Source organism: Meleagris gallopavo, chromosome 14 (genome assembly GCF_905368555.1).
Source record: "Meleagris gallopavo chromosome 14, MGAL_WU_HG_1.1, whole genome shotgun sequence".
Lineage (NCBI taxonomy): Eukaryota > Metazoa > Chordata > Aves > Galliformes > Phasianidae > Meleagris > Meleagris gallopavo.
Genome location: NC_139417.1, coordinates 12771188 through 12798886, shown reverse-complemented (window position 1 = coordinate 12798886; position 27699 = coordinate 12771188). Strand labels below are relative to the sequence as shown.

The following is a 27699-nucleotide window of genomic DNA, read 5'->3' as shown; positions in this document are numbered from 1 at the left end:
TTGAGTTTAATCATTTGAGCATCCTATCTTTTTGGAGTATAAGCAGATTAAGCTTACTGAGCATCCTCCTCCAGCAATCATGGCAGCCACATTAAAATACAGTAAACGAAGGGCCGATAAGACTGTAATGAATGCATTATCTCAAGTCCCAGATTGCTATAACTTTACAGAAGTAAAGAAATGAACCTAAGAATAGACTTAAAATGCCGTTTCAAGGATACGGTATCGATGTATTGATCTTATGAGTGCTATTATCAGATGGCTATCTCTTGGTATCAGGTGAATTTATTCACTGCTAGGAAGACATACCAGGTTGTCAACGTCTGAAAGTTATTCTTGCTAATTATTCCTCTTCTACTGCCCTTTCCACTTCCAACTTCTGATTGCTGCCAAATGATTGCTTGCAGTGTTACTACAACCAGCAATGTTTTCCGCTTCTACCTTACTTCACCATGACTGGAAAACACACGATCTGACTCTGCTAACAATGTAGAGACCACATTTAAGAGTTTGACCACCCTCGTGCTACAAAGAGAATAGAAATGGGAACATTTTATCAGAAAGCAACAGGAGGAATAGCCGTTTTTAGTTTTGACCAGTTTGGGTCTTGGTCTTACAGCTACTAAATGGACAGATAAATCACCATATGGTTCAGTGGGAGGGCTAACAGACCTTTCATAAATGGCATGCCAGCAACAGCAGCATGTAGCTTTCAGCATTACTGAGTAAACAGCATGTGGTTTAACATCATGACTGATCGGATTGAAAGTATCCACTGTATTTCCTTGAGGTAAAGGTCTCTAAAATTTTCCTAGTTAAACCAAGAACAAGAGGAATAATAGACAAGGTTGAGGAGAAAGGCACAACTATGGATTTGAGGATGGGTTTTATTTTTACTCTCCTGAAATTTCATCTTTTGAATGCAGCTCATTAATTGACCACTCACATTCCTGCCTCCCAAACAGAATGAGACCTCTCCAGCAAAGAATTTTAAATGAATCTTTTTAAAGAGTCCTGTTATCTCCAGTCTCCTATTCTAAAATGGACATAATGACAATTTTTTTTTCTTAAGGGATATTATGCTACATGCCACCATAAGATTGTGTCACTCACTGCTCAGCAAGCCACCCTCTCCTCGAAAGCACTACCCTGCCCTAAGAGGCTCTGGACCTAACAGAAAGGAGACCAGAATTTCCTTCTTAACCAGGCTGATAAGAAATTATGGAAATGAGGTTTCATCTTTTTTGGATACTTTCTGCCATTCTTGCTACTTATCCATGGGTAGTTCTGCATTTTAAAAAGTCAAATCTGCCACTCTTGGGGAACCCTAGTGCACTTCGCACAGGTGTTGAGCACTGAATTGACCTTAGCTGTAGGGATTGCCACCCTGAAGGAATGGAAGAGCTTGATGTAGGAATAAAACCATCTGAGATCAACTGAAATCACCAGTTACGGTAAACAGCAAACACAAGCAGTACTGCAGGTATTAACTTCAAAACACAGGATGCAGTTGAAAGCTCTATAAAGACAAAAATGACAAAATTCACATAATTTAATCTGTCCCTGCCACAATCACATCCCAAAGCTGTCTCTCCCTTCCATAACCAGACGTGATAGATCTGATGCTAATGCAGATTTTTAACTCACTACCCAGGGTGAGAAAGAAGGGAGCTCGTGCCTTTCAACGTTTCAGTTGGCGTCTGAGAGTCTGTTCAAAAACTGAATCCCCTCCAGTCCCAGAAAAGAATGATTCATCCTTAACTCATTCAGGGGAGAGTTTCAATCTTCTTTTCCTGCACAATTATAACAGCCCCCTCTGGAATTACTAACGCTGTTTTGGCAGATCAGGTTCCATTTTCTACGCTTGATTAAACTATTAACAAACTGTTAGCCCAATGCAGGGGGCAAAAGCTCTCTCCCTCCTGCTAATGCTATTTATAATTCTGGCGGGAAGCCGAAATTCATATTTCCTACAAATGAGTAAATCAGGAGCTACGTTTTATAAAAAATCAATGGTCAGTGGACAACGATATCCAAACCCTCTTTGAGGAAAACTATACCAAAGGTTTTCCTGCTGAGGGAATGAGTGAGCAAGCTGTAGGAAGTGCAAGCAGAAAGAGTGATGCATTTCCTGGAAATAGGAGCCCCCTTTGCCTGCTTTCTACAGCAAGAACACAGAGGAAAGCACCTCGGAGGACAGCCAGCCCAGATGGGAGTGTGACAAAAAAAGACATGTTCTTTAGAGGTTTAGAGGCTGAAAAGCTCAACTAATCAGACAATAAAGATTTTTGTTCATTAAGCTGGGCAGAAAAGTAAGGAATAAGAGGACACAGTTATTTGGGGATATGACTGTTTCACCCAAATTGCTTTTTCTCTACAAAGAGATGAGTGCTGTAAGTTTCAAAGCATAAACAAACACATACCTTTCTCTCTTTTTCAATCAGTCAATTGTTATTTTATTTCTACCAGACAATAAACACTTGTGGTGTTTTAGATCCTTTTTCAACTTTGGTTAACCTTCCCATCCTGTCTGGAAAATACAATGCATGTGAACAGGGGAAAATAACAAGGGCTACATTCATATTGCTGCCTGATCTCTTACATCATGTGAAGCTTTATCATAAAAAAAACAAAGCAATTCGTCCCTGCAAAGTCTGTGGTTATCACAGTGGAAGAACACTGTATTCCAGATCAGGAATTCCACTGGGCAGGCACTGCACGAGCCTTGCAAAGAGACACTGCGTGGCCCAAAGGGCTTCAAACTCAATATCTGAGAAGAGGGACCCATTTGGGAGGGTACCTGAGTGTAAATAGATAATAACAATCAGCACAGTCTGCAGTGAATGCATTTCATGTCCAGAATTAAAAAGCTTTGTCACCCTCAATATAAAATCACTTTTAATGAAAACTTTTTTGAGGCTGTGAGTACCAGACAACAAGATGCATCTTTCCTCATGGCTAACGTGAGCTTTTGATCATCATCTCTGAGAAAACACTTCTTTAGTGCGTTGAAACAGAAGAAAGTAAAACCTGAATAAATGCACCAAGTTTCCTAGCTGGGAAACAAACAAACAAAAAAAAAACATCTGACGCAATTTATTCTCTTGGTATGAAATTACAGCAACTGTTTAGAATTCTACAGGAAAAGAAAACCCACAATAATGCAATCAGTAAAGCACCAGTATAAATGACAATCTCAATCATTTCCTGCTTACTTCCTTAAATCACAATTAACATCGGTGATATCTATTCCCACCGTTTGAGACCCAGTGAAAAGGCTTCCATGGGAAAAACTGGCAGACAAGTTAGCAACCAGCCCACTAACTGCAGAAAGGTTTTGGTTTGGTTTGGTGTTTTTTTGAGTGCCAAGGAAACATTATCACTTCTGAACACATTTGTGTAACTTTCGTTTTTCATTTTTTTCCCAGACATTATCTATCTTTGTTATTTGAAGGGGTCTTATTGGAATGACTTCAAAGGGCTATCCACCTCTTGAAGATGTTCCTAGGACCCACGACTGTCAGACTTGCCTAAAGGAAGAGGTAACACTGAGCACTTACAGAGCCTATCGTGTCTTTAGCTGATGTCCTGGGACAAACAACCTGGCAGAGCACGAAATGCACACATGATCTGATCTGCTTACTCAAATCCAGCGACACTGAAGGAAGAGGATGCTCGTGACCAAATTGCGCTTGCACACAGAGGGGCTGAGGCTCTAACCTGAGTTAGAAAGCTGTCATGCACAGCCCCTCTGCTCTCCTCTCATTGTCACCACTGGAGAAGGTGACTGGCATGGACTTACTGAGGGGAATTCCTGCTAAATACCCCTATCAAAGTCTGCCTGTCCTTTACATCCAGGGCCAAACGGAGTCACAGAAAACAAGACCTCCTCACCATGATGCCTTGCTTTTCCTCTGCAGATGTTCTCTGGTAGCCACTGAGCAGGGTGAAGCAGAAGAAATAGCCACCATCTGCTGCTCTGCTTCTTCCCCTTCATAATCTCATAATTCTTCCAGAAGAACAGAATACAGCAAGCTCCCACACATGCTTTTCTCACCACACCAAGTGCCCAGAGTGAATGACGTTAAACACGGTGGCCTAAGTACCCAACAAGCTCAGCACATAAAGCTCACCTTTACAGCTGGGAAGAGACAGTCCTATTTTTCTAACTTAGACAATCCCACATTTCAAGTAACAATCCTATTGAATCTGCTACCTTTCATTAAAGTACCTCTTATAACTCTGTCAAATTCTCCAACCTTTGTATTGATTTTTCTCCTATTCAAAATAACTCTCCTTTACAACAGGAGCTGGCTGTCAGCCTCTTATCTCTTATTTTCACCCCATCTGATCCTCCTTCTCCTTGTCACTCTTTCCAGATCCAAGTTAATTACATTGAAAATCAGGGATTTATGTTAAGAGGAATGTATAACCCTTAGCTCATCATTAACATACCGTAATTGCAGTGAGGTGCTACTAACTCAGAGCTTTTCAACAAGAGAGCGGAAATCCTTTGGGAGAAGCAGGACATTCCTATCAAATATAGAAAGAATATCTAAATCACGTTGTGGAATAGTTACTTTGAAATAAGACTCTGGATGCACTGCAACATTTGCAACCGGCTCCAGAAATTACAGGGGCCTGGTACACAGCAGGAAGACACAGCCATGCAAACACAGGGCTGTTACGTCCCTGGGTTTGTTGCAGGTCTATACACAAACAGTCCCACGACATGCTAACCTTTGCACTTAAACATATTTTAATTTCAGATCATCCTCTCATGTTTCTTCTTAATTATCACAGGGCATTCACAAAAAAGATCAGCCAGATGGAGACTAAATATTTCACTACTACAAGATGAAGCATTCTGCACTAAAATGGAACTCTGATTGCAATAAAGTAATTAATTAAAGCCTCAACTGATTCTCCTGTCACTGTATGGGAGGCACTAAAGATAACTGTGAGGAGTCAGTGCAACGGCTACAGTAAGGAAAATATAACAGTAAAACGAACAGTTATGAGATTATGTTTGATTGCACTGCTCAAAGTCTTTGCAGCACAACATGATATAAACTCAGCCATGTATTCAGCCAATATCCATGTATTTTGTGTTTTTAAATTACATCCCACCGATTTCCTGACGATGAGAAACCTGAAGAAGTTTTAAAGGTGCTGAAAAGTAAAGAGGAGTAACGCTGGGGGGAAGATAAGGCAGTGCAACATCTTGGGGATCTTTAGTATCTTGTATTTTCAGATCATTTTACGGCTCCCTTGGAAGACTGTAGAGAAAGGGCAGATAGATTGTAGGAGAAGAGATTTAAAAATTCTGCAAATTGTCAGTTTAGAACAAAAAAGAAAAAATAATCAAATTTGAAAATCCCCAAGCCACCTCCATGTCTAAATGATTAAGCCAAAGGTGCAGACAGAATAAGCAGTGCATGCTAAATTCCCTGAGCACTCTACAGCCAAGACTGTGGGTATGGAGCCAAATCTGTACTCAGTTTCACCAGCATGTCTCCCATCAAAGTCACTGGGAGCTCTAAGAATCCCCATATAACTGAGGATTTGGTCCTCAGAGAGCATATTACAGTAAAATTACTTCAGACAGTCAATGTGTCTCACTGTGATGTATTCCCAGTGGCCCTCTTTAGGTCCTTCCATCATTTATTGACTTCTACTTTGCTACATCCTGCCAGATGGAAGCAAGGAAATTTGAAGAGCAACTACTAAACAAAATATAAGGGAATAAAACCAGTGCTGGCACCCTCCTTCACAATCAGTCTTTACTTGTACTCGAAGCCAACACCAGAGATTTCTCCAAAATTACAATTACCAGAGATGCTGGATGCCAGAAATAATAAACCTAACTGCACCACAGCAGCATAGGGTGCTACTTCTCTCCTGGATATGAAGAAAACATACTGCAATCTGTTCTCCTTTTAATATATTAAAGGAAAAAGTAAAAAGAACACACACAGACAAACCGAAAAGAACCCAGAAATGCAGCAAGTGTGGAACTTGAAAAAAATTCATTAAAACTTAACAAGAAAGGATCTGACTCTAAGTAGTATATATCCCACCATGATGAGTGGACAAAAGCCTGGAGAAATACAGCAGGTGACACTTTAGAGATCAGAGAAAGAATTACCATTCAGGATGACCCCCAGAACACGAGCTGGTCTCAGTTCATATCCTGTAATAAAGGCTTTTGTGCACTGAGTACCACACATCTTTTCTACATTAACAACATTGATTATCTTCCGTCTGTGATAATATAAAACATGAGAATTTAAGTGATATAATGAGAGGTAAGATAGTGAATGGTGATAACCTTTGGCAAGGAGATCTGAGCATTCAAATTAGAGCAACTAGCTGGAGATCTACATAGCGCTGAAGTTAGTATGTATACTCAAGGGAAAAGGGAAGAAAATCAAAGAAATAGCAAGAACAAAGATACCATTAGAACCTGGAAAGTCTTCTAAGGAACACGCTTAAAGGAGAACAAAAATTATGAATGCAAATGATTGTTTATAATAATAATTCCATGAAATGAATCAATCATCGTAATGTAAAAGCTCGTTAATCAACATGAAAGAGTGCTAGCTCTTCATTTTCTGCTGGAATGCTTTGTGGGTTTGGTTTTCTTTTTCGGTTGTATATTTTGTTGTTGTTATTGTTTGCTTTAAATGAAGAACTAGAGATCTCCAGAAACATGCATGCTGGTGCTTGTGGGTACAACAAAATCACATTGCTTTCCAGAAGAAAAGCTGATGTTCCTATAACCAATTTGGCCTAGAAAGTGCAAGTTTGTTCATGTAAGATTAAAGAGATGAGGTCTCTATGGCATATTGCAGTATGGTCCTTGGAATAAGATTCTCATTTACTAAATAAATTACTGTATATTACTATATAATGGTGTTCACATTATAACCGACAATTAGCGCCATTAAAGAGAAAGCTCATAAACAGCCAAAGCTCACATCAAATTAACACAGTCATGATTAAAATCACTCTTCTGATTTCTGCTCTTCACAGAAATAATCAGCATTTTGCATAAAAATGAGTACGAGGGAGCTCATAATCCCAGCAATGCTGGGATGGCGGCAGCGCAGCGCTGCTGCGTCAGCTCCGAGCGCCGGGCTTCCCCCCAGCAGGAGCCTGAGCCACCAGCACCGCCCGCAGCAGGCAGGGCTGGGAGCCAGGCAATGGCACCGGAGATGAAAGGGCTGCAATTATTCCTCTTGGCTCTAATGAGGGGAACCTGGGTTCTCTCCTGGCCTGAGGGAAGCTCTGCTTCTTTACTGCAGTTTTGTCACTTGGCCATTTAAATGGTTTCTGGCGTTTGCATCTTTGTTTGTAGAGCCTCAAGTTCAGAAAGCAAAAGAAAAACTCAATTATAATGGAGAAGAACAATAACAAAATACAAAGGAGTCAGCAATTCATTAAAATTTAGATACTGCAATGTCAAAAAACTTTTCTTGACTTGAAGAAAAAAAGGAGGGAGACTTTTTCTAAACTGGCACAGAGCCCACATCCTCATTAGGATTCACGCTCCACTTGCACAGCAATGCACTAATGGTCTTGCTTTAATCTTCAGCATCGCAGCACTAGTTTTATTGACCTCACCGATCAGGAGGCAAAAATGGCAAGAAGGAGGAAAAAAGAAACTCAGAGCCGATGCTGACCAGGCCTAGTGCCACGGACTGGCTTCTGATCATGGATAAAAGTTTGAGACACATGTTCATCTCCGCTCGTAAATGATACTTCAGAGAAAGCCAAGTTCATAATGACTTCATAAGGATGAAGTATCATCAAGGAAAATCTAATCAATAAATAAGCAATCAAGACCATATAATGAAGGAAACCATTTAGAATACCATTACATATGCCATGGTTTAAAAAAGAATCACAATATGCTACATATGCAAAAAAGTACTGCAAGATAATACGCCTTTGATCCAACATGCCTTTAAAGTAGGAAACAAAAGGACGTTCTCATATATCTTACCAACTAATTTAACATATAAATCACAAAAAAATATGATCCAGATGGGCTTCAATGAAGGAAACCAATTAACGTAGACAGCCTTACCATCTGACACATTAGTTGTAATAATAAAAACCAAACAACATGGTCAAACAATAATGCTCTGTATTATATCTGACATTTCTAATTACTTTCTGTATCCTCTTCAAGAAAAAAAGACTATCAGCAAGCAGTTTGTTTCCCAGAGGAAAAAAACTTCAGCATGAAGAGCAGAGTCTATGGAAGACGCTGATTTATCTGTGTTCCCTTGGGACGTGCTTTGGAGCTGATGGGTTCTGCATAGTCCACATCTGGTTTCTCAATAAGACGCAGAAAATGTTTGCTTTCAACTGCATTTCCATCGTAACTGCTGCAGACCTGGCACATCGATACCTGTGTGCACTCTTTAAAACCCTTACCTCTGCCCAGGGACTCAGAACAGTCAGACTGATTTGGGCTTTACTTTCTGTAGGATGGGATTTTGCTTTTATTCCTTTCCACAGCCTACCTAGATATGTTATTTCTGAAATGAAACACAGCATTTCTGGCACAGATCTCCCAGCATCGGGCAGTTGCATGCCGAACTACAATTAGTGTTCCAAACTAAAAGCTGCACCACGCACACATGTACAGTTACTGCTTGAGAGGTAAAATCTCAACTGTATGAACTATTTTTGTGAGAAGAAAATAGCTCTATCACCTTCGACCTACTGGATATTTTGAGCACCTCTCAAAATCCACCCAGGAAAATCCTTTCTAGTACATGATTTAATGAAGTGGACAAAATTTGGAAATCTTAGAGAGATGGTACACAGCAAAGCAATAAGGAAAGGCTTGCTTAGGAAAATGCTCTTCCTTTATAAAAACAGTAAAGGAAAATCTGTGGGAATCCTGCTGAATGCAGTCATATTTAGAAAGGACAGAGATCAGAGGCTCGTGCCATTGCAGTGAATACAAACCACTTGGAAAATTACATTTTCATTATTAGGATTAACACTAAACCTATCTGATATAGCAAATTGTTTTGCACAGCATTCAGAAACACTGACAGAATTCAGAAGGGCAAATTCTTTCTTTCCTTTCTCTTTTTAATTTTAAAGCAAATAAAATAAGCATCCCAAACAGCTGAAAAGTAAATAAAGGATATTTAAACAAAAGGGAAATTATTTTTTAAGAATTTTCTTTTTTTTTTTTTTTTCTCCCCAAAGTAACTTCTATTGATCAAGCCAGCATCAGGATAGCTTCATAAGAAAGAGTTTGTGCAGTGGAAATACTATTTCTGATTCCAAAAAGAAGGCCCAGGCTCCTTTACCAGCCTGACTCCCTCAAATTTCAGAAGAGGAGCTGACTGAAGACTTCCACAGTGCTCCTTCCACCACCCCAAGTGACAAACAGCAGCACTGCCAACTGAGGCAGACAGGGCAGCCTGATGGGCCCATGCTCTGGGCATCTGGGGGGGAGGAAGGGGGGAGCTGTCACCAGAAATCACAGCTTCATCAAGCCAGAAGCTGTTGGAAAAACTTTGCAATAAATAAACAAACCAATAAATCTCTGCCTCAGACCATCCAACCTATGGGCTCAGGTGCCAGCAGGAAGCAAAAAAAAATTGTTCTAACTCACACATTGGGACAGTTGCAGCAGAAAGATGTAAACTGCACTTTTTTAGGGTCTATTACAACCTCCCTTTGTGCTTTGGAATCCTATTTCCACGCTCTGAAAAAGGGACTTGGCTGAAGTCACATGAGACACATTATGGCAAGTTGGGGCCTGAATCAAGTTCTGCCAAGGCCCAGCTCACAGGAAAACCGTGTCTGTCCACGTGAGCCTTCTGGGCAAGCAGAGCACCCTACAAACTGCTCATGTCCACATGCCACAGCGCGACACGTCTTGCTTTGAAAGCACTCATTCGATTATCACCAAGAAGGAGTAATTCCAGATAAAGTCTGCTTTATTTCACCATGCAAAACCTTGAATGCGGGTAGAGGGCCGTACGTGTTCAAGGAAGCAGTGCTGATGAAAGGCAGAAGCCGTGGCACAATGGCTCCCAAATCACTGCTAGCTACTTGTTTGTAAGCATCCTGGGAAAGAAAGGATTTGGAGGACAATGAAGTCACTTTGCAGATATTTGCAAGGAGATCCTCCCACACACAGAGAGCTTATGGGAGAAACCAGAAAAGTGGCAGTTTGAAACAGCCCACGGGACGTGAGAGCTAGCAACGCGAGCAAAGCAGTGCTTGGAGCTGACATTGCAAAAGCACATAAGAGATGAATGATAGAGTGCTGCGAGGGCCAGAAGGGCCTTGAAAGTGATATGTTCACTGAAGGAAACACTGCCCTATTTCACAGCCGTCTCAAACTACAGCAATACATTCTGATTTTATTTTTTTTTGGAGAACAGAAGCACATGTCTTTCCACTCACCTCAACGGGGAACCTCTTGCCATTGATGCTGTGCTCAGAGCCTGCTGATCCATTGCTCTGACCCCAGTGGAACTCCACCTTCTCTGCCTTGAATCTGCCTGGCAACCCGGCACCACTGACAAAGTAATCGTCCTTCAGCAGGATAGCAACTGCACACACAGAACAAGGAGAAAGACCTTCTTAGCACAGTTTTTTGAAGCACTTACAGGTTTTGCTCATTATATTAGAATATTTCTTCTAATGCAAGTAAAACATGAGGTCATCATTATCCTCTTTACAGGGACTGGTTAAAAAAAGGAAAAAGCTACATTTAATGCTGGCTAATTATAGAAATGATTATATAGGCTACTGAAAACCTCCAAGTCCAAATTCTGCAAGCAGTTTTTACCACTGAGCTTTGATTAAAATTGAAATGACAAACTTCATCAAGAACTGTTTAACGTGGTTGCAGGGACTAATGGCTGACCGCATTGCTTGGCCTTGTCATTCACTGCAGATAACCAGTTAGAAGATCCTCTGTTTGTTGCATTTCTTCTAAGTTACCAGGGGAAAAAGGGCCTCTGTCCTATCCACCACTTACTGCTGGACATGGCAGGTACCTTCCTTGACCTCCCTGTTCCTCCCTTCTGTAAAACAGGGAGAGTGACAATAACTTTTTTGAGACCCACTCATGAGAAGCCCCCCCATCAGAGCTGTTTTGGTTCTTTTTTTTTTACAGTAACTGACATTACTGTTACACAATTCAGTAAGGGTCAAAAGGATCTTCTTTGTAATTTCTTTTCACTTCTGAAAAGCCTTTATATTTTATGCAACAATAAAAGCTGTAGGTCCAAACAGAGGGCAAAGTCATATGGTGGAAAATGGTAAATGTTACGGGGAGAACTACAGTCCCACCAAGAACTGAACGCAGCTTTTTGACATCCCTGTCCACTGCTCTCACTACACGATCACGCACCCTTCCAGCACCTCCCATCTTTAACATGCATAACTCCTAATAATGACTCCTCACAAAATCTTTTCTGCTCAATTCTCTGCAAAACTGGCACTTAAAAACAGAACTAAAATTAGCGTTTTGTTCTTGTAGAAGCCACTGCAGACCACCGCTTTCTCTGCCCAGAATCCTGTGATTGAAGTTGCGCTGTTCGTTGTTCTTTTTTTTTTTTTTTTTTGTTTAAATGAGAAGAGCTCAACCCACAAGGACTTCTCTCTGTTCTCAATCCAGCTGTGTCATCACAACAGGAACATTAATATAAACCCACTTTTATTATGTAACGGAGAGGGTTTTATTCACTGCTGGAAAAAATCTAGAGGCTGGTTGTGAAACAGGAGCTATTCCTCCGCTGGTGAATCACTTCATGCTGCAGGCGGGGCTGTCTGCCATGGCAGGGCTGCTCCCTGCAAGTACAGACTGCGGGCTACAGCAGCTCCAGCTCCAACTAAGAAACATCTAAACATCAAATTGTTTATATTAAAACCATCTAAATGTCGATGTGCATGTGATGTTCAGGTCTTTATTAATTGCACCAGTGACATCACAGGGCTTTTCCATGAGTTCTGCTTCCTTCGCATCAAAGCATTTGGGAAGTCTGGAGGCTATAAGATACTGTCTGTATCGCCCAGGTAGTGCTGCATCCTTACACCAACTCTGAAACACAAGTGACAAAAAGCACCACTGTTCTCCTCTTCCCTTACAAAATTCTCAATGACCTCAGCAGTACTTCAGATACCAAACATCTCACTCCATTGGTTCGAAATTCCACAGACAAAATTGGAGGACTTAAAGAATACAGAAAAGCAGATACGTGTGCATCTGTTAAAAATCTCTGTGGGGATTCAGTTGCATCTAATAAATATTTGATAGTTCCTAAATCATTTATGGCTCTGTCAGGGGTCATTTTACTTGTTTCAGATGAATAATTAAAAGGATAATTAGGAGGATGTACAATCTGAAATGTTCATCTAATTGTTCATTTTACAGAATTCCTTACACTGCTGAGCTCTACAATGCACGTTCTCAGCACCTTCCTATCTTAGCAGCACCTCCTTATTGCCACTAGCATGGAGGTTTCCTTTCCCTCCACGTGATTTCTAGTATTAGGGACTGGAGCAGCGAAACTGGGTTTTGGGAGCCACTGCTTTTATCCAGTCAGTCATGCAGAGCACACAGGAAGGAATTAACACTCCATACTAGGCTTAAAATTAACGTATGATTGAGATTTCAAAAACAAAGTAGGCGGTGCACAACCACCAGGATCACCATTGTTGATGCAATTTGCAGGACCGGGGGTGGAGCTGTGCATCTTGCACCTTCTCGAGAGCAAAACCAAGCCTGGATACAAAGCAGCTCTTCCTTTGTCTTATCAGAGCAGCTCTGACCCAGCCTGAGACGCACACAAGGTACAAAGAGTACCCAAACACACCTCTGGCACCAATGTCTGTGAGTTTATCAGAGTCATTAGAAGCTCTGAGTGATCCAAGGAGGGGTAAAGCTGCAGTGCATGCACTGCTGCCGAGGGAACTGCTCCCACAGGGCAGTGCCCAGAATCTCCATCAGCCTCAGGCCCAGCTGACATCAGCTAACATTTAATTACAAGGTGGCAAGGGCAACAACAACTATGAAAGGTGCTCCTACTCTCCAAGTAATCTTTACCACTTGGGAACTGGCTTCTGTGGTGATGAAATCAAACCCACATTAGTGCTTTTGTCGGTGTAATCCAACACACAGCATTTCTGGCTGAGGCAGAGGCATAATGAACATATGTTCATTTTCTGAATGAAGTTCTGTGTCCTGTACATTGTTTGCCCTTTAGATGATATGGAGAGAAAGGAAAAAAGAACACAAAAAAATAAAAACTCCCTTTTACCTTTTAATATTTAAAAGCATAAAAGTAACTAATTGTTCTATTCTAATAAAGGAAAAATTACCAGCCGAATTGCAATAACCCACACAATGCATTTCCTGTCAGTTAATGAGCATCAAAGTTAAGGGCCTTTGGTTTTTCCTCAGACCCTGGTCTCCTTTAACCAGTCATTAATTGCAGTGAAATGCTCTGTACATCCATCACCATTGCATAAATTGAAATGCAGCTTAGTGTCAGTCAACAACAGGAAGGTCTCCTGTGGTCATCTACTCTAAGACTGCTGTCAGCACACATCACAACCGGCACAACTTGCTGCTACATTCTGCCCATAGGCCAAAACATCCTACTTGGTTTGCTGCTGACCACTGGCTACCTTAAAAAGTAATCCCTGATAAGTTTCTTCCAAAGGTCAGTAAACCAAGGGAATGGAATGTGATAAATCAAGGGAGGAGTTAAGAGTTCAGCAGAAGACTCATGGATGATAGCAGGGCAAAAAGAGTCTTTGCCTAACCTGCAGAATCTGTAAGTTACCCAAGAACAGTCATAGTTACTGTCACCCTGAGAAGCAATAACTTGTCAGCAAAAATCCACACCTGAATGGGTGAGGAAATCAAATATAGCAGCAGTGCTAAAATCACCCAGCAGAGGAGACCGAAGATACAGCTTTCATTGCCAACTGCATGAAGACTGGAACATTCACTGGCACGTTTTGGTTCTGCATGGTTTCCTATTATACGTGCAGCAATATGTTCCTATTATACTTACCATCTAGCATTAGCATTTCTCTTGGAAGAAAAGCACCATCGTTTTTTCTTGGTATTTCTAATTACATTTATTGCCAATAACTACATTTGCTCTTTGCGAACAAAAGAGCAGAGTACATAACATAAATAGACTAATTAAGCACCAAATTTCCACAGCATTCAGCCTCCCCTGAACCTCATTTTGCTATGAAGGGCAACAAAGTCAGGATTTGAGAGCAAACAGGAGCATTTTGTAGCAAAGATGGAAAAAACCCCTCAGTAATGCATTAAAAAAAACAGTGCTTTACATTAACCAGATCTGCTTTGCGGTGAAAGAAAGCAGGATCCCAGCCTGCGTCCTCCTCAGCTGAGGGGGCAATGTCTCCCACTAAGTCCCTGGAACTGGGTCCAGAGCACCTGGTGGCTCACACCCAAAGACACGTGGGAGCAATGGGTCAGGCTGTGGGCACAGCTGAATGCAAACCACAGCAGGTCCATACCCCAGGTTTGCTCGCAAACCTCTGACGAGGAACCTGTTACCTAAAGCACTGCAGACACGCATGTCGAATGTTAATAAAGATAAAAATATACTTCCAATAAATAAAATTGAATTAATTAGCGGTTTAATCCAATTCCCTAAAAATATTTGACCTTGTCAAATGAAGAGGATGGCCTTATAATTTCTGCTTTTTACATTTTTAGAATTAAAGAGTAATCAAATGCATGCAGCTTTGCATATAAATCAATCTTGACCTTTCAGTGAACTGTTTTGGTAAAAATAAGCAGTATTCTCACTGTTCTTTTCTCTGGAAACCAGAACAGACAGAGCAGAAGAGGATTCAGTTCAGTGAAGAACACAGTGCTATAATCATATCAGAAACACATTAATAAGCTCCCGCTACTTTGAGCGCTTATTGCTCTTTCTTCTCCAAAACCTCCCGATTTCTAAAACTTCCCCTTTCCTACAAAGTCTGAGCCTTGCATCTCAGCGCTCCTTTGGATTAGATGTTTCAGCCTCCCAGAGCTGATAACTCAAGGTTACACCTTGAAGCTCTCATACAGCCTTTTATTCTGAGGAACAACTCACTACCAAGAGAATTATTTTATACCGAGAACTGAAAAAAAAAGAAGAAAAAAAAAAAACCCTTAAAAAAATGAACCTTAAAATCAATCTGCAGAAATCACTTTGCACAGAATGCGAAGGCAGGGATAGGAGGCAGCTGCTGGAAAATTATATTTTCTTAAAAAAAGCAAACCCCAAACAACAGAACAATGAAAGAGGAGGAGGGTGGAACACGGCTTGAATTTTTAATTGACTGCAGGCAGGCTATGGAGACAAACAGAAGAGAACATACCCGTTTTTCCCGTGTTTTTCATCCAAGTCTTGTTAGAAGATTCATTGTCAAAACCATCGAGCTGCAGTTCTTGATACTCATCTCCAACATGAGCCTGATGGTCCACGATGTCTATGGGAGACTGGTGAGACCCCCCGCACTTCTCGCTGGAAGTAACCCAGTGCTCGGGACCATAGGTACCTGTTAACAAATACAAATTAAATTAACATTCCAGTGGCTCCTTAATTCTGGATTACGCTTAAGTAAGAGGATGAATCGTTAGGCTCCCCAGGTAACATCACTGCTGCTACACCTCGTGCATCTGAAAGAGGTTAAGATTTGTAAACTTATGAAGAGATCAAAAACCATTAGCTTCATGCAGTACTCAAACTTTGCCTCTGGCAGTTACAAACAATACCTCTTTTTTTTTTTTTTAATTACTATTCTATAAAACTGTCTGTAATTCCCTCATGCATATGTTACGAATTAGCATGGGTTTACAGGAACTTTTCTAAAGCTTCAGCCATGATATATGAGTACACATTTACCTTCTTAGAAGAGATACACAATGTACCAGCTAGGCATTAACTTGCTCTTCTACAATGCTCTAATTAAATAATATGATCTTTATTAATGATCTCATTTCTTCAGAAGGTTTTAAAGCCAGAAAAAATAAAAATGAAGAATTAAAGCAAATAGGATATTAGTAAATTTGAAGAAAACAGCAAAGGAAAAAAAGACATCTCTTGTTGGAGGAAGTGAAGGCAACAGTGACCTGCCAGGAAAATGCTGTAACTTTTTGGTGTTCCTCTTACACAAATTTTCTATTTTATTTATTAGCCAGGAGAAGTTTAGGTTCTGGAAAGCAATCTGTGCATCTGTACTGGCAAGCCCAATGCAGGCTGCCATAGAGGTCAACAAGGGAAGAGCTGCAGCTCTGAGGAGCAATGTCAGAGCAGCGTCTGTCCCCAGCACACCAGGTGTATGGCGGGTCCTGATGCACTCAGCATCCTGCACTGAAGTGTTTCTAAGTGGTTTCTGAAGCAGCTGTTGTCACATCTGTACACCCAACTCACAAGGGACAGGAGGTGCAGAGTTTCTTCCTCTGTTCTGAAGCTTTCACCTGCCCCAGATTACTTCTCGGTGTGTTAATCTTGGTCCCTAATCCCCGTCTCGGTCCCTAACCCCAAACAGTTTGCCTCAACTTTGCAGTGGGATTGCGCTGGCCCCTCTGCCATGGGAAGGAAGGCAGTGATCCAATCATAGAGTGGCACGGTGCTGCGAGAGGCAGCAGCACAAAGCACTGCTCAGCCTGCAGAAGCTGCCTGCCACCACCTGCACTCACTCAGCCCATTCTATAGCTCTCCAGCAAGAAGTCAATAAAAATAGCAAGTGGAAGCAAAAGGTTTCAGACAAAGACCTTGCTGTTCCCAGCACACTCCAGCTCCAGATGCAATACAACACCAGGAACCTCTCCACACAGAGGAGGATCTCCAGTGAATTTCACATTTTTCTTATGACCTCCCGCTCCAACTCTTAAATTGTATTAACAGGGACTAAGAGATTATGTTCCTGGCAGTGCAAACAGCGGTTTAAGCTCCTGAAATAACAGCACACAGTTCCTGCAAAGCGCTCCTCACTTACAGTTCCTGAAGAGCTTTGCAGCAGAACTCCATTATTTTCATGCAAAGACAGGGAAATTGACGATGGGAGGGAAGAGGTTTCCCTCATCCACAACAGCCAAGTTACGGGGCTGACCCCTGCTCCACCAGGCCCTCAGATGCCTGCTGTGCACCCTCGAACTACGCAGTCAGCATGTCTGCTCAAAAGGCACGCAGCAGCAAACGATGCACCATTTATTACCCCGGCATCTGAGAAACATGCAATCTCAATTAGTGCCATCCAACCCCAGTGGTTTTGAAGGCCAGCTCCATTGGTGCAGGGCTCCAATGCGTGTCTGAGAGTGAGATGACTTTTCCCACTTTCCCTTGGGCTGCTGCAGGACAGTCAATCAGTAATAAGATGTTGTGCAGTACCCATCATGTGCAGATGCTGAATGGGAACCAAAACGACATGAAAGTGTTTTATTTTTAACTATAATTAAGCAAAATTGCAACACCCTTTAAAAATCACTCACATTATTTGCCCAGGTTAAAAAAAGTTCAGTTTCATTTATCTCATTGTTCAACTTGTATTGTCAGCAAAAGCCACTTTCAGTTAATTTCCCAATGTACCGCAACTAAGGAGAACAAAATTATTAAAAGCCCTACGTGGGGAAAACTAAATGCGTTCCACTTGCAGTCATTTTTTTTTTCCCGAATCAGAATGCTCTTAGCAATTGTTTTGCAGTGAATTAACTGGCAATTCAGATTTACTTTCCATACAACCACGCATTTATTCCATGAAATTTAGGAATTTGCTTTAAAATGTTCAGTAGTGCCCCAAATCATCAAACCTGCCAGCTCTCATTTTTGGCTTTGTTATAAACATAGGGTGAGCTCTTCAAAAGCACTCTGCTCGCAGAGGCTATCGCAGTGGTTTCAGCTGTGCTTTCAAAGGAAGCTGAGCACTCACATTCCTGTAAGCATTTCAGTGACCCTTCAGTCAATGGGGAGATTGCAATTTTGAATAAGCCAACTTATTTTAACAGGGATTGTAGGGTTACCTACATGCATCTTGTCACAAAGGCTTTTTTTTTCTCTCTAAAGTGTAGCCAGCTCTCAACCAATTTGCAGTGGAAACTGTCTTGTCAAAATGAATAAAATAAGCCAAAAGGGTAAATAAGCAAACAAAGCACCGTGGCGAGTTAAAACCTCAAGTGACTTAGGTACCTGCACTGACTCTTACTGAAATTTAGTTTTTCCCAGCACTGACTTCTAAAAGCTTTTATGTCTTTGTATCACTTAAAAAACCTCAACAAACACATCCTCTTCTTTTGCCACTTCTTTTTCCAATCTTTGTATCACTTTAAAACAAACAAACAAACAAAAAAAAAAACAGAACACACTGTCTTCTTTTTCCAATTTAACTTGTTGGAATTAGTTTAATACAGCAACACATCTCTTTCTATAAATACAGAATCTTCACTTGGTTCTAAATCTATAATTTACTCCAGAAGCAGTGCTATCTGCTATCCTCATGTGATAACATTCGCTTCCATGCATAAAATGTTTCCATACTGGTGCTGCATTATTAAAGGAAAATCAAATGCAATGAAACTCAGCAATTCAGAACCCCAACCAAGCACTGCAGCTGTGACTCCAAGTCCTGACATCCCAAATTACAGCCACAAGGCTAAATTCTGATTTAGAGGTTCAAGACCCGCTAGTTAAAATCAGCACAGGATGTATAAATGGCCGCATTTTTCATTAATTTCTTTCAGAACCTTTTGATATGGCAAAGCATTACATGCAATATGACCACACCGTTATGGCAGCGATTGCAGGCAGAAATAGAGGCCACAACCCCAGCAGCTTAGCTCCAACAATTAGTAGGATGAAGCAGGGCTGGGAAGGCAAGAAAGAAGGACGTTTTTAGTTTTGAATTTGAGACCAAAGTAAATAAACTCTACCTCCTACCCAGAGAAAATAAGCGCAACAAAACGTAATCAGGAAGAGTGCAGTGGGATTCATTTACTTGCTAGTAGCCATCAGGCTTAAGCCTAACTGCCTGCTTTTTTCATAGACATTCAAGTGCAGTTTTAATTGAAACTGATCTTCCACTACAGATTTCAAATTAATTCTTCTTCCAAGTGTCTCATGCTCCAGACATCCTTGCCTTGCAAAAAACCCTATATCATTAGAGGAGGAAATAGAACACTTTTTCTAAGCTTGCAGGTATTGATTACCTATTCCTTCCATCAAAGCACAATTGCCATTCTGCACTGTATAAATCTCCTCAGTGTTAGACACTTTATAAAGTACCGAGAATTATATCATTAATCATTTGCAGTTGCACCTGTCTTGCTTTATTGAATTCTTTGTTTTTTAGAACTTTAAATAAATGCTTTTAAATAAATAAATTAAAACATGACACTAAATAAAGACTCTGTTTCACTTAAACTTAGCAAAAAAGCCCTTTCGTTCTGCGCGTGACATTTACCCATCCGAGACACAGTAACTTACGGCTGTTTGCATTTCATTTTTCCAACCGTGAGCACGATGGCTTTAATCAAATAAAATTTGGAATGAATTGGAATCGACCTTTGGAGAGTTGACAAATAACTCGGTTTTCAAAACCCGAACAAGAGGAGAGACCTCATCAGCGTTACCACACAACACGTGCTCCCATTGCCACTGCCACGTGGGGCCGACGTGCAAACAGAGGTGTTTGTAGCAGCACCCACCCCACAGCTGGGCCTACTGCTAACAGCATGGAGATGGTATTGCCCAGCTTCATCCAAAGCAACACGACGCTCCCTAGGATTCAGCTATCTTCTCTCATGCAAAATCTCTCCCTAAATGACTGCAGAATCTTTAATAGCTTTTTAATTCACAGGCTGCTCTTTAAATAGAATCCAAGATTCCTTTTTTCCTTCCTGTTGCTGTACAACCTAAACAATGAGCAGTCTTCATTAAAGAAAGCCCATTAAAATAATGTTTTATACTAAAATATAATTAAAGCTTTTATAAAAAACTTCTATATTTTTTTCTTCCACAAATCTTTTGTTGAAACGATCTCTTATCGTAACCAGTGGCATTTTCTTGATTTTAAATCACTTCCAGTTAATGGATCAGCTATATAGATACAGACTGATGTGTAACAAATATCAACATCCAGATATAGTTTGACAGACATTAGCTATTTATGAGTAATCTGATTTGGATCATTCATTTCCAAGCTCAGAAAAAGACAGAAAAAGGAACACTTCTTTTCCTTAATTTTACTTATTTTTAACACTTCCACAAAAATGCAACTTTAAACTTCATATCTAGCATGAAAAGAGCTGGTCTTGTCTTTTTTTGTTTTGATTTTCTTATAATCGATCTTCCTTAAAAAACAAAATTATATCAGACAAATGTATTTGATACCTTTAAACTCCTTATGTTTGAGTTGCAAAGCAACCCAAATCCCTCACACTACTGTGATTAAGACAAATCAGCTTTGTAACTTCATGGGAGCATCCTACCCCATCATGTTAATGCACGAGATCATTCATCAGCAGTTACCTGCAAGGCAGATATGCAGAGAACCGTAAGGAAAACGGCACGGTGGAAAGGCTTACATCTATCCTCGCTTCTGGCCCTACTTTGTCCTCACTGCCCTACCTGCGGGTGGCTCATGCTGCTCCCTCACACATTTCTATTTCCAACACCAACAGAAGTCACCCTCATATGGAGACAGGAGCTATGGCATGGGCATCATACCTGGATTACACATGAAGTAGTAGTGCTCTCTTTTTCCTGGCTCAGAAGGATGCAGGATTTTTGGAAGCTCACCCAAAATTGGGCAGAAGATGCACTAAGCAGTGGCTTGGTAACTCCTTGAATGGCAGTGACCTGCCCAACCAACTCAGCAATGTTAAGGATGTAAACATCTAAAGATGAAAAGTGTTACTTGATGCCATAAACCAAGACCTCCTCGTTATTTTTGCCGTTTAGAAATAACTGGAGGAGACCAAGGCAGGTGCTCCCACCACGCGAGCAGGCACAGCAGAGCCAGAGCAGCCTCCTCTCATGCCCTGACCTCCAGCTTCCCCTGAGGAAGAAGAAATAAGGAGAATCCTGTAGGATAAAGCCTATAGGCAGCATATAGATATAAAGAAGGAAATAATTATTTGAATGACTGGCCGGGCTCCTGCTCAGTAACTTGCCATGAGACTGCAGAGGTAAAGCTATAAAAATCAGGGGCATCTTCCAGGGGCCTTCACATTGCAGAGAAAGCAATCAAGTTGCTGAATCATTCTATTAGGGGGAAAAGTTGCTGTAAAATGATGGCGTACCCAACTCAAAGAGATGGCAAAAGAACACGTAGTTAGAGTTCACAGTGCTGTTTTGAACAAAGATTTCAGGATTTCCTACCCTGAGGGAAAAGGGTTTTTCATTTTATTACTCTCTGTCATCACTCTGTTTAACACCAGACACTCGTGCTTGCAGAAAATTCCAATTACTGCTTGAAAAATGAGCCTGAATTCAGAGAGCAAGGTCCTGAGGAGCTCGCTGAGGCCCAGACAGGTGTAAGCATCACCCAGCCTGCAAACGCAGCACAGGATGGTGTGCAAGAGGCAGGCAGAGCTGCAAGCAGCCAAGGACAGGATTTTGGAGAACTGAAAGAAGCTGAAACATTTTCTCCAAGAACAATTTCTGATAAGGGATATCTTAACCGGCAGTTGTTGGAACATACACAAATGCAGGAAGACAGAACAAAAAGGGTTTGGATTTAGATAACCTTTGAGCAATCGCTAGCAGCAACATCAGAAGCTCCAGCCCCACTTCTGCTTTCTGCACCAGTGCCACCACACCTACAGAAACGTCCAGCCATGGGCTTTAAAAGCAAAGCTCATCTTCAGAACGGATTGTATCAGTGATACTGTCTCACTGCCAAAATGTGGCAGATGCAAAGAAAGGCTTTAAACCGTGCCTCTAAAATAAACTGCCCTATAACGTCTGCAGCTCTAAAACCAGAAGAGAGAGGTATGCATTCTTCTAAATGCCCACAGATGCTCCAGTTATTGCTGGATTCTTTAATTAAACCTTCTAACCCTTAATTATCTTTGGCAGAAAGTTTCAGTGTACGTTTTCAAAACCTTTGCATTCCTCAGCATGTATGTGAACACCTGTATCACAAAGTCGCATCGGGCTTTTCACATACACCTCCACACATACATATACATACTTTCTGGATCCTAATTTTGTTCCCCAGCAAAGTGAGGTTGCTATGAATGTTGCATGAAGCTCCCACCATCCCTCTCAGCCTGCCAGCGGTACAGCATATGATGAAGGCCCAACAGCAAGAAACCCCAGGATCTTATGACAAATGTTGCAGGAAGCTCCCAATAAACTGGAGAAAGCGTAGTGACTAAAGCAAGATTCTTCCAGAGACATTAAGATTTGCATTTGTGATGTGAATAATTTCCCTCCACACAAAAGTGAAAGAGAAACGAAGTTCAGCTGTGCTGGCAGAATAGTTTGGGGCTTTTTAATGGGTGTTGGATAACAAACCCTTGACAGACACTGCTAATGAGCTGCTGAGTTCCGTAAGTTACATTTCAAAAATGTTTACGTTATAGTGAACGCAGAGCATAACAATATCAATGAAATTAATATGCAAAAGTCCCGGAGCGGGAGGATAAGCTCTGGTATAGGAAGTGCCTGCTGGTGGCAAGTGACTGAGACAATATATATCTACATCCTCTGCTTTTCCTAATTTTCATTTTTAATAAATGTATCTGACATCTCACACCATTCATTTCATAACTGTTCTGCGGCCTTTTTAAAGCTGCTCACCCCTGAGACACATGTAATAAACGAGGTGATAACTAACGTTATAAGGAGAAAACAGAAGATTAATTTATATGAAGACACTGTAAATTAACTTTCCCCTGTTCCTATACTAGTTGAGAAAACTCCAAGAAGGCTAGGGACGGACATAAAAATGGATTTTTTTGTAAATATGATCTAAAAAAGTATAAATCCTAATGGAAATCCCTGAATGAAGAAGCATTCCGAATCAGTGCAGCCGCTCGATGACAGCAGTTGGTGCTGCTGGGAGGAGGCCATGTTTCTGCAGTGGGTGCCTTGGACAAGTCACACCTCTCTCTGTGCTCCTTTCCCTTTACGGAGCAATAGCTGTATGATGATCACTGACAGCAGAAATGCTTGTATTGCTGCAGTGCCCCAAAATAGCAGGAAGGAAGGAAGGGACCCACTTCTCCATGCAACATGCAGGTCCTGGCTCAAAACCTTGCAGCTGATCAGTGTAAGGTGAGGAGCAGCAGCCCAATGCGCAGCACCTCAGGCTTCAAAGCATGCATTCCTCCTGGGCTGCCTGAACCCACTGTGTAACAATCTTGCTGCTTCTCCTTCTTAGCTGTAAAACCCAGCAGCATATGCCCTACATCCCAACGGCCTTCCTGTGGGACAAGAAGAAAACTCTGCCAGCTCATCCAAATAACAAAAGATAAAAGGTGAAATAAGCCTGGTGTTTCATGGAATTAAATGGATCAAGAATGAACACAGCACATCTAATGTTGATGTAAGTCATGGTCCCATCTGGGCTACTCCAGGAAGAAAGCATAGCACAGGAAAAGCTCTGAGAAAATAGAGGAAATAAGAGGAAGGCACGGGGCAGGAATCTTCCCCATCCTAGAGCTGTGTGATGGGGAGCGTCAAGAAGAATTTGTGGAAAGAGGAAGAGGACCCAAATTTGGCGTGGAACTAATTGCAGCATCCCCTGCCAGCAGGTGAAGGGCCCCAGCAGGTGGCTTGCTGTGCTGTGCTGTGCATCCCCCCTTGTAGGCAGACCTTGGGCTGCAGGAGTGAGGCACAAGGAGCACTCAGCACAGCCACAGTGGGCTAAGGAATCTTAGCTTAGTGGGCTGGGCAAGTTTTCTTAAAGCCAGGGATTGTGGCTGGTTTGAGAGCCTGACTTAGGCCCCGCTCAAACATCAATGCTCCTGTGCTGCCAAGCCCAGCGGCTCAGGAGATGGATGTTGAATGACAGTGACAATAATAAGCTGTGACATCTAAGTCAGGAAATCTCAAATTCCCATCTTGCTTCTCTGTCTCCTTCCTACCACCAGGAGCAACACGCTCCACTTCATCCCTATCCCTTAAAAAGGGAGAAGTTCACCTGTCTCATCAGAGCAAGGATTGCTCAACTTGGGAAGAGCTGCAGAGATTAGAATAAAATAAGCAAAAAAAGTAACTGTTTGAGACTCAGCTGCCTTGCTGCAGATCCCAGTACCAGGCTGCCTGCATTGCACTTGGGAAAGATGCAGTTCCAATTATTTTTCATCACACACTTGAAATCCTACTACTTCTCAATTGTACCCTTAATAGCCTTGATCTCACCAAAGAAACTGCTAACGTAAATGATGCCTCACTGTAACTTAATTACCTCCAATTTAGGTGGTATGGGAACAGAAAGTACCTTTTCTCGATTCCCATCTGTTCCTCCTAACCAACCAAAGGAGCCTTCCCCAGAGCTCTGTCTCCGAGAGCCCGTGTGAAAAAAAATATGGAAGGAGAAAAGCGAGGAGAAGAACTGTATATTTTTATTGAACTTTTGCAGGATGCTGGTTAATAAAACACCCACAGAGAGCACAGAACAATATAGAAGGAGTATAAAGGAAGGGAGGGCTGGTATCAATAAAGCCTATCCAGAGGCACTAGTGGAGTGGAAGTACTCTTGATTTCAAAGGAAACCTGCTACTGAAATGATTTCCACTTGTTGCTTTGGCTCTAGATTAAAATTCACACATTAAAAAACTCCTAATAAAGTCAGGAAGGTAAAATTACCCACTGCTGAAAGACAAATCACCTTTGGCTTTCCAGTATCCCCTGTAGGTCCTTGCCTGACCCAAGGACGGCAGCTGCAGGAGGACTGCACTGTTTAATTGTATCACAGGCAGCACTGAGGCCCCTGAAATCATTCATTATGCTTTGACAAACATCTTTCTTTTTTTTCTTCCTGGATGAAAATCAACTTTTGACCAACCAAGTCATTAATGGCATCCCTTTTAGAAGAGACTTCCCAATCCAGCTGTCCCTTTCACTAATATGCACCAGCAAAACAGCTCTCGGGAGAGGTTCTGGGAGATAGCCAGCTTTTACTTAACAACACATCATGAACCCTGCCCTCAGCCACCATTAACATTCAGTCTATGTTTCTACCATTAATTTAAGAGTAACAGGAGTGAGAATAAATACGAAGACAATAAGCAGCCCTAACATCCATCTTGAGGTACTCTACTTATAGCAGCAGGGCTGCCTGCTAAGGCAGAGAACAGTTTATTACTATTTCTTCTCATTTTTGTTCTGTACCCGCCATTTCCCATTTGTTATGTTAAACAGCTGGGATAAGTGTGCTTTCCTCCAGCACTGCACGACCAGACAGCATCCCTTTAGGGAAGGTCACCCAAAGGCTTTGTCATCAGAATGGCTTTTCCCCACCTGTCCCATCACCCACTTCTCTCTGTCACAGGATGCTCCCAGCCCCCGTGCAGTGCTCCCTGCCCCGTTCAGCCCAACCCTGCACAGTTTACTCACAGCAGCACTTGGACAGCCCATGGTGACATATACCATAAAATGGAATTTGGAGTGCATCACTTAGCTGTAAAATCTGTAAGATATTGAATTTATATGGTGTTTGCAGAGCACGTTAGGAGATCATCATCATCGTGTCTTTTCAAGACAGCCATAATTATTCAGGCTGTTATTCTACCTCACTGGTGCTTTTGAAAAACTATTTAATATTAGCAAACCCTCACTAAAAGCAATGTTTTGGTTGAGAGACTAATCTTCCTATCAGTACACAGCCATACCTGGTCTTATCTACATTACCAATTCCCTGCTGATTGAGCGGATTCATTAACAACACAATCTCTGGCGACTGAAATGAAGTCTCATTCTTCGTATCACTAGTGCCTTGCTGTTTGCTTTTCCTTCACAGTGTGCACACAAGTAATTAACTTACTATGCTCCGCTAGCTCCTGACACATTACTTGGCATAGAAAAATTCACCAGCAGGTAGTTAAGCATGCAAAATATTTTCAGTAAAATGAACTTTATAACAAAGCACTACTTAGGAGAAATGCTGCTCTTTCTGATACAGCGCTAACATGCAGCACGCCGCCCGCACCGACAGCAACTCCTCAAGTACTGAGGAAATATATCACTTCTACCAATTTTGTTCAATGTGTAGGAAGCTTCTTTAGGGATTAAAACTGGCAGGCTGTAAAAGGCGATCACTGAAAGGATGAGCGTGGAGATCAACCTGATCAGTCCTTGGGAAAGCGTCACATAACAAGGACAGACAGAAGATCCATAAGGTGCAGGAGGAAAAAAGGGGGCAACAGGAAACAAAGCAAAGAGGAAAATCACTTCAGTGCAGCACTACTGAGGCTACTGGTGTCTGCAAGTACAGAAGAACAATGCATTCCCACTTCTACATGAAATAAAGAGAAGGATTTTGCTATCGTAAGCCTAGAGTGCAATGACAGTAAAATCTCCCTGAGTAACAACGTGCAATTTATTAAACACCTCACCTAAATGACTCTGCTCAGGAACGGGACTTGAAACACTCGAGTAATCTCAGTAACATCAAGAGTAAAACTGGCGTGAAGTTACTTGTAAGGTTCTCTTTGTAGGATGGAAGGCCACAGCACAAACTGCCATCACAGAACACGGTGCTGCCCCAGTGTAGTGCCCAGCGGGATGAAACGTGGAAGGCAGCCTCTGCCCAAAGCAACAGCGCTGGCACTGACTTTCAGAATACAAAAATACCACAGACTTTGTGGGGTGTTGCTCTGATTGGAACATGCTCTGAGCTATAACTTAATAACTTAATAACCTTAATATTTGCTCTGTACCAGAGATTGGAAGCATGCAATCCTCATGCCACGCCACTGTAGTCCGGATAGTATCCTACAAAACAATTTGCCATTCGCTCTGCACGGACCCAGTCCTTCCTTTAAACCGGAAGTATCCAAATCTCCAAAATGCACATAAAAATACTTAAGAAGCAGCAGGAACTTGGCTAGGATAAAGACCCATTCACAGCATTATTAACCACAACTTTGACCTTTTCTGATAAATTCCTGCTCAGAAGTTCTAAAAATGCGTTGACCTAAAGTAGGGGAAATTGTGATCTTTAAGTTTCCTTCGACACAAGGAAAAATCCTTCGGAAGTCCTGGAAAATAAAACTTTTCTTCTGCTCAGTTTAGTCCAGAAGACATTTATTTGTTCCTCCTCCTTTTATGCACCACAAGACATGTGCCTTTGCCAGCCCCAGACTGTGGTTTCTACTCACTCAGTCACAGAAGTTAGTTCCTCATGTTCTGTTGCAACAATTTGTGCTTGTGACAGAAGAATTAGATCTGTGGAGGACAGAATTCACTGTGATTTGTGTATATCATTTTACTCTATTCTTACACTGCTTTCAACAGCTCATTTAAATATAGCTCCTGTCATATCTATCATTTTCAGTTCACCTGCTAAGCACAACCACACGCTCCACCTCCAACAGAGCCGGTCTTTTTCTAGGCTGTATAGTTTATACACATTTTAACTCTACCCTGAGCCTTAAATCCTAATTCAGTTACAATCTAGGTATTCCTCAAATAGCCTTTCAATTTGCTTGACAGGAATATCAAT

At 41.6% G+C, this 27699-nt stretch overlaps 1 protein-coding gene across 1 annotated transcript in view; it reads right to left on the bottom strand.

Annotated features, from left to right (window-relative positions):
• PTPRG (protein tyrosine phosphatase receptor type G) overlaps positions 1–27699 on the bottom strand; it is a 380711-nt gene that overhangs the window by 163455 nt on the left and 189557 nt on the right. The window contains exons 3-4 of the mRNA XM_085235527.1: positions 15406–15585; positions 10447–10595 (exon numbers count right to left, since the gene is read on the bottom strand). Coding sequence (XP_085091653.1) covers positions 10447–10595; positions 15406–15585 — 329 coding nt within the window. The remainder of the gene's footprint in view (positions 1–10446; positions 10596–15405; positions 15586–27699) is intronic.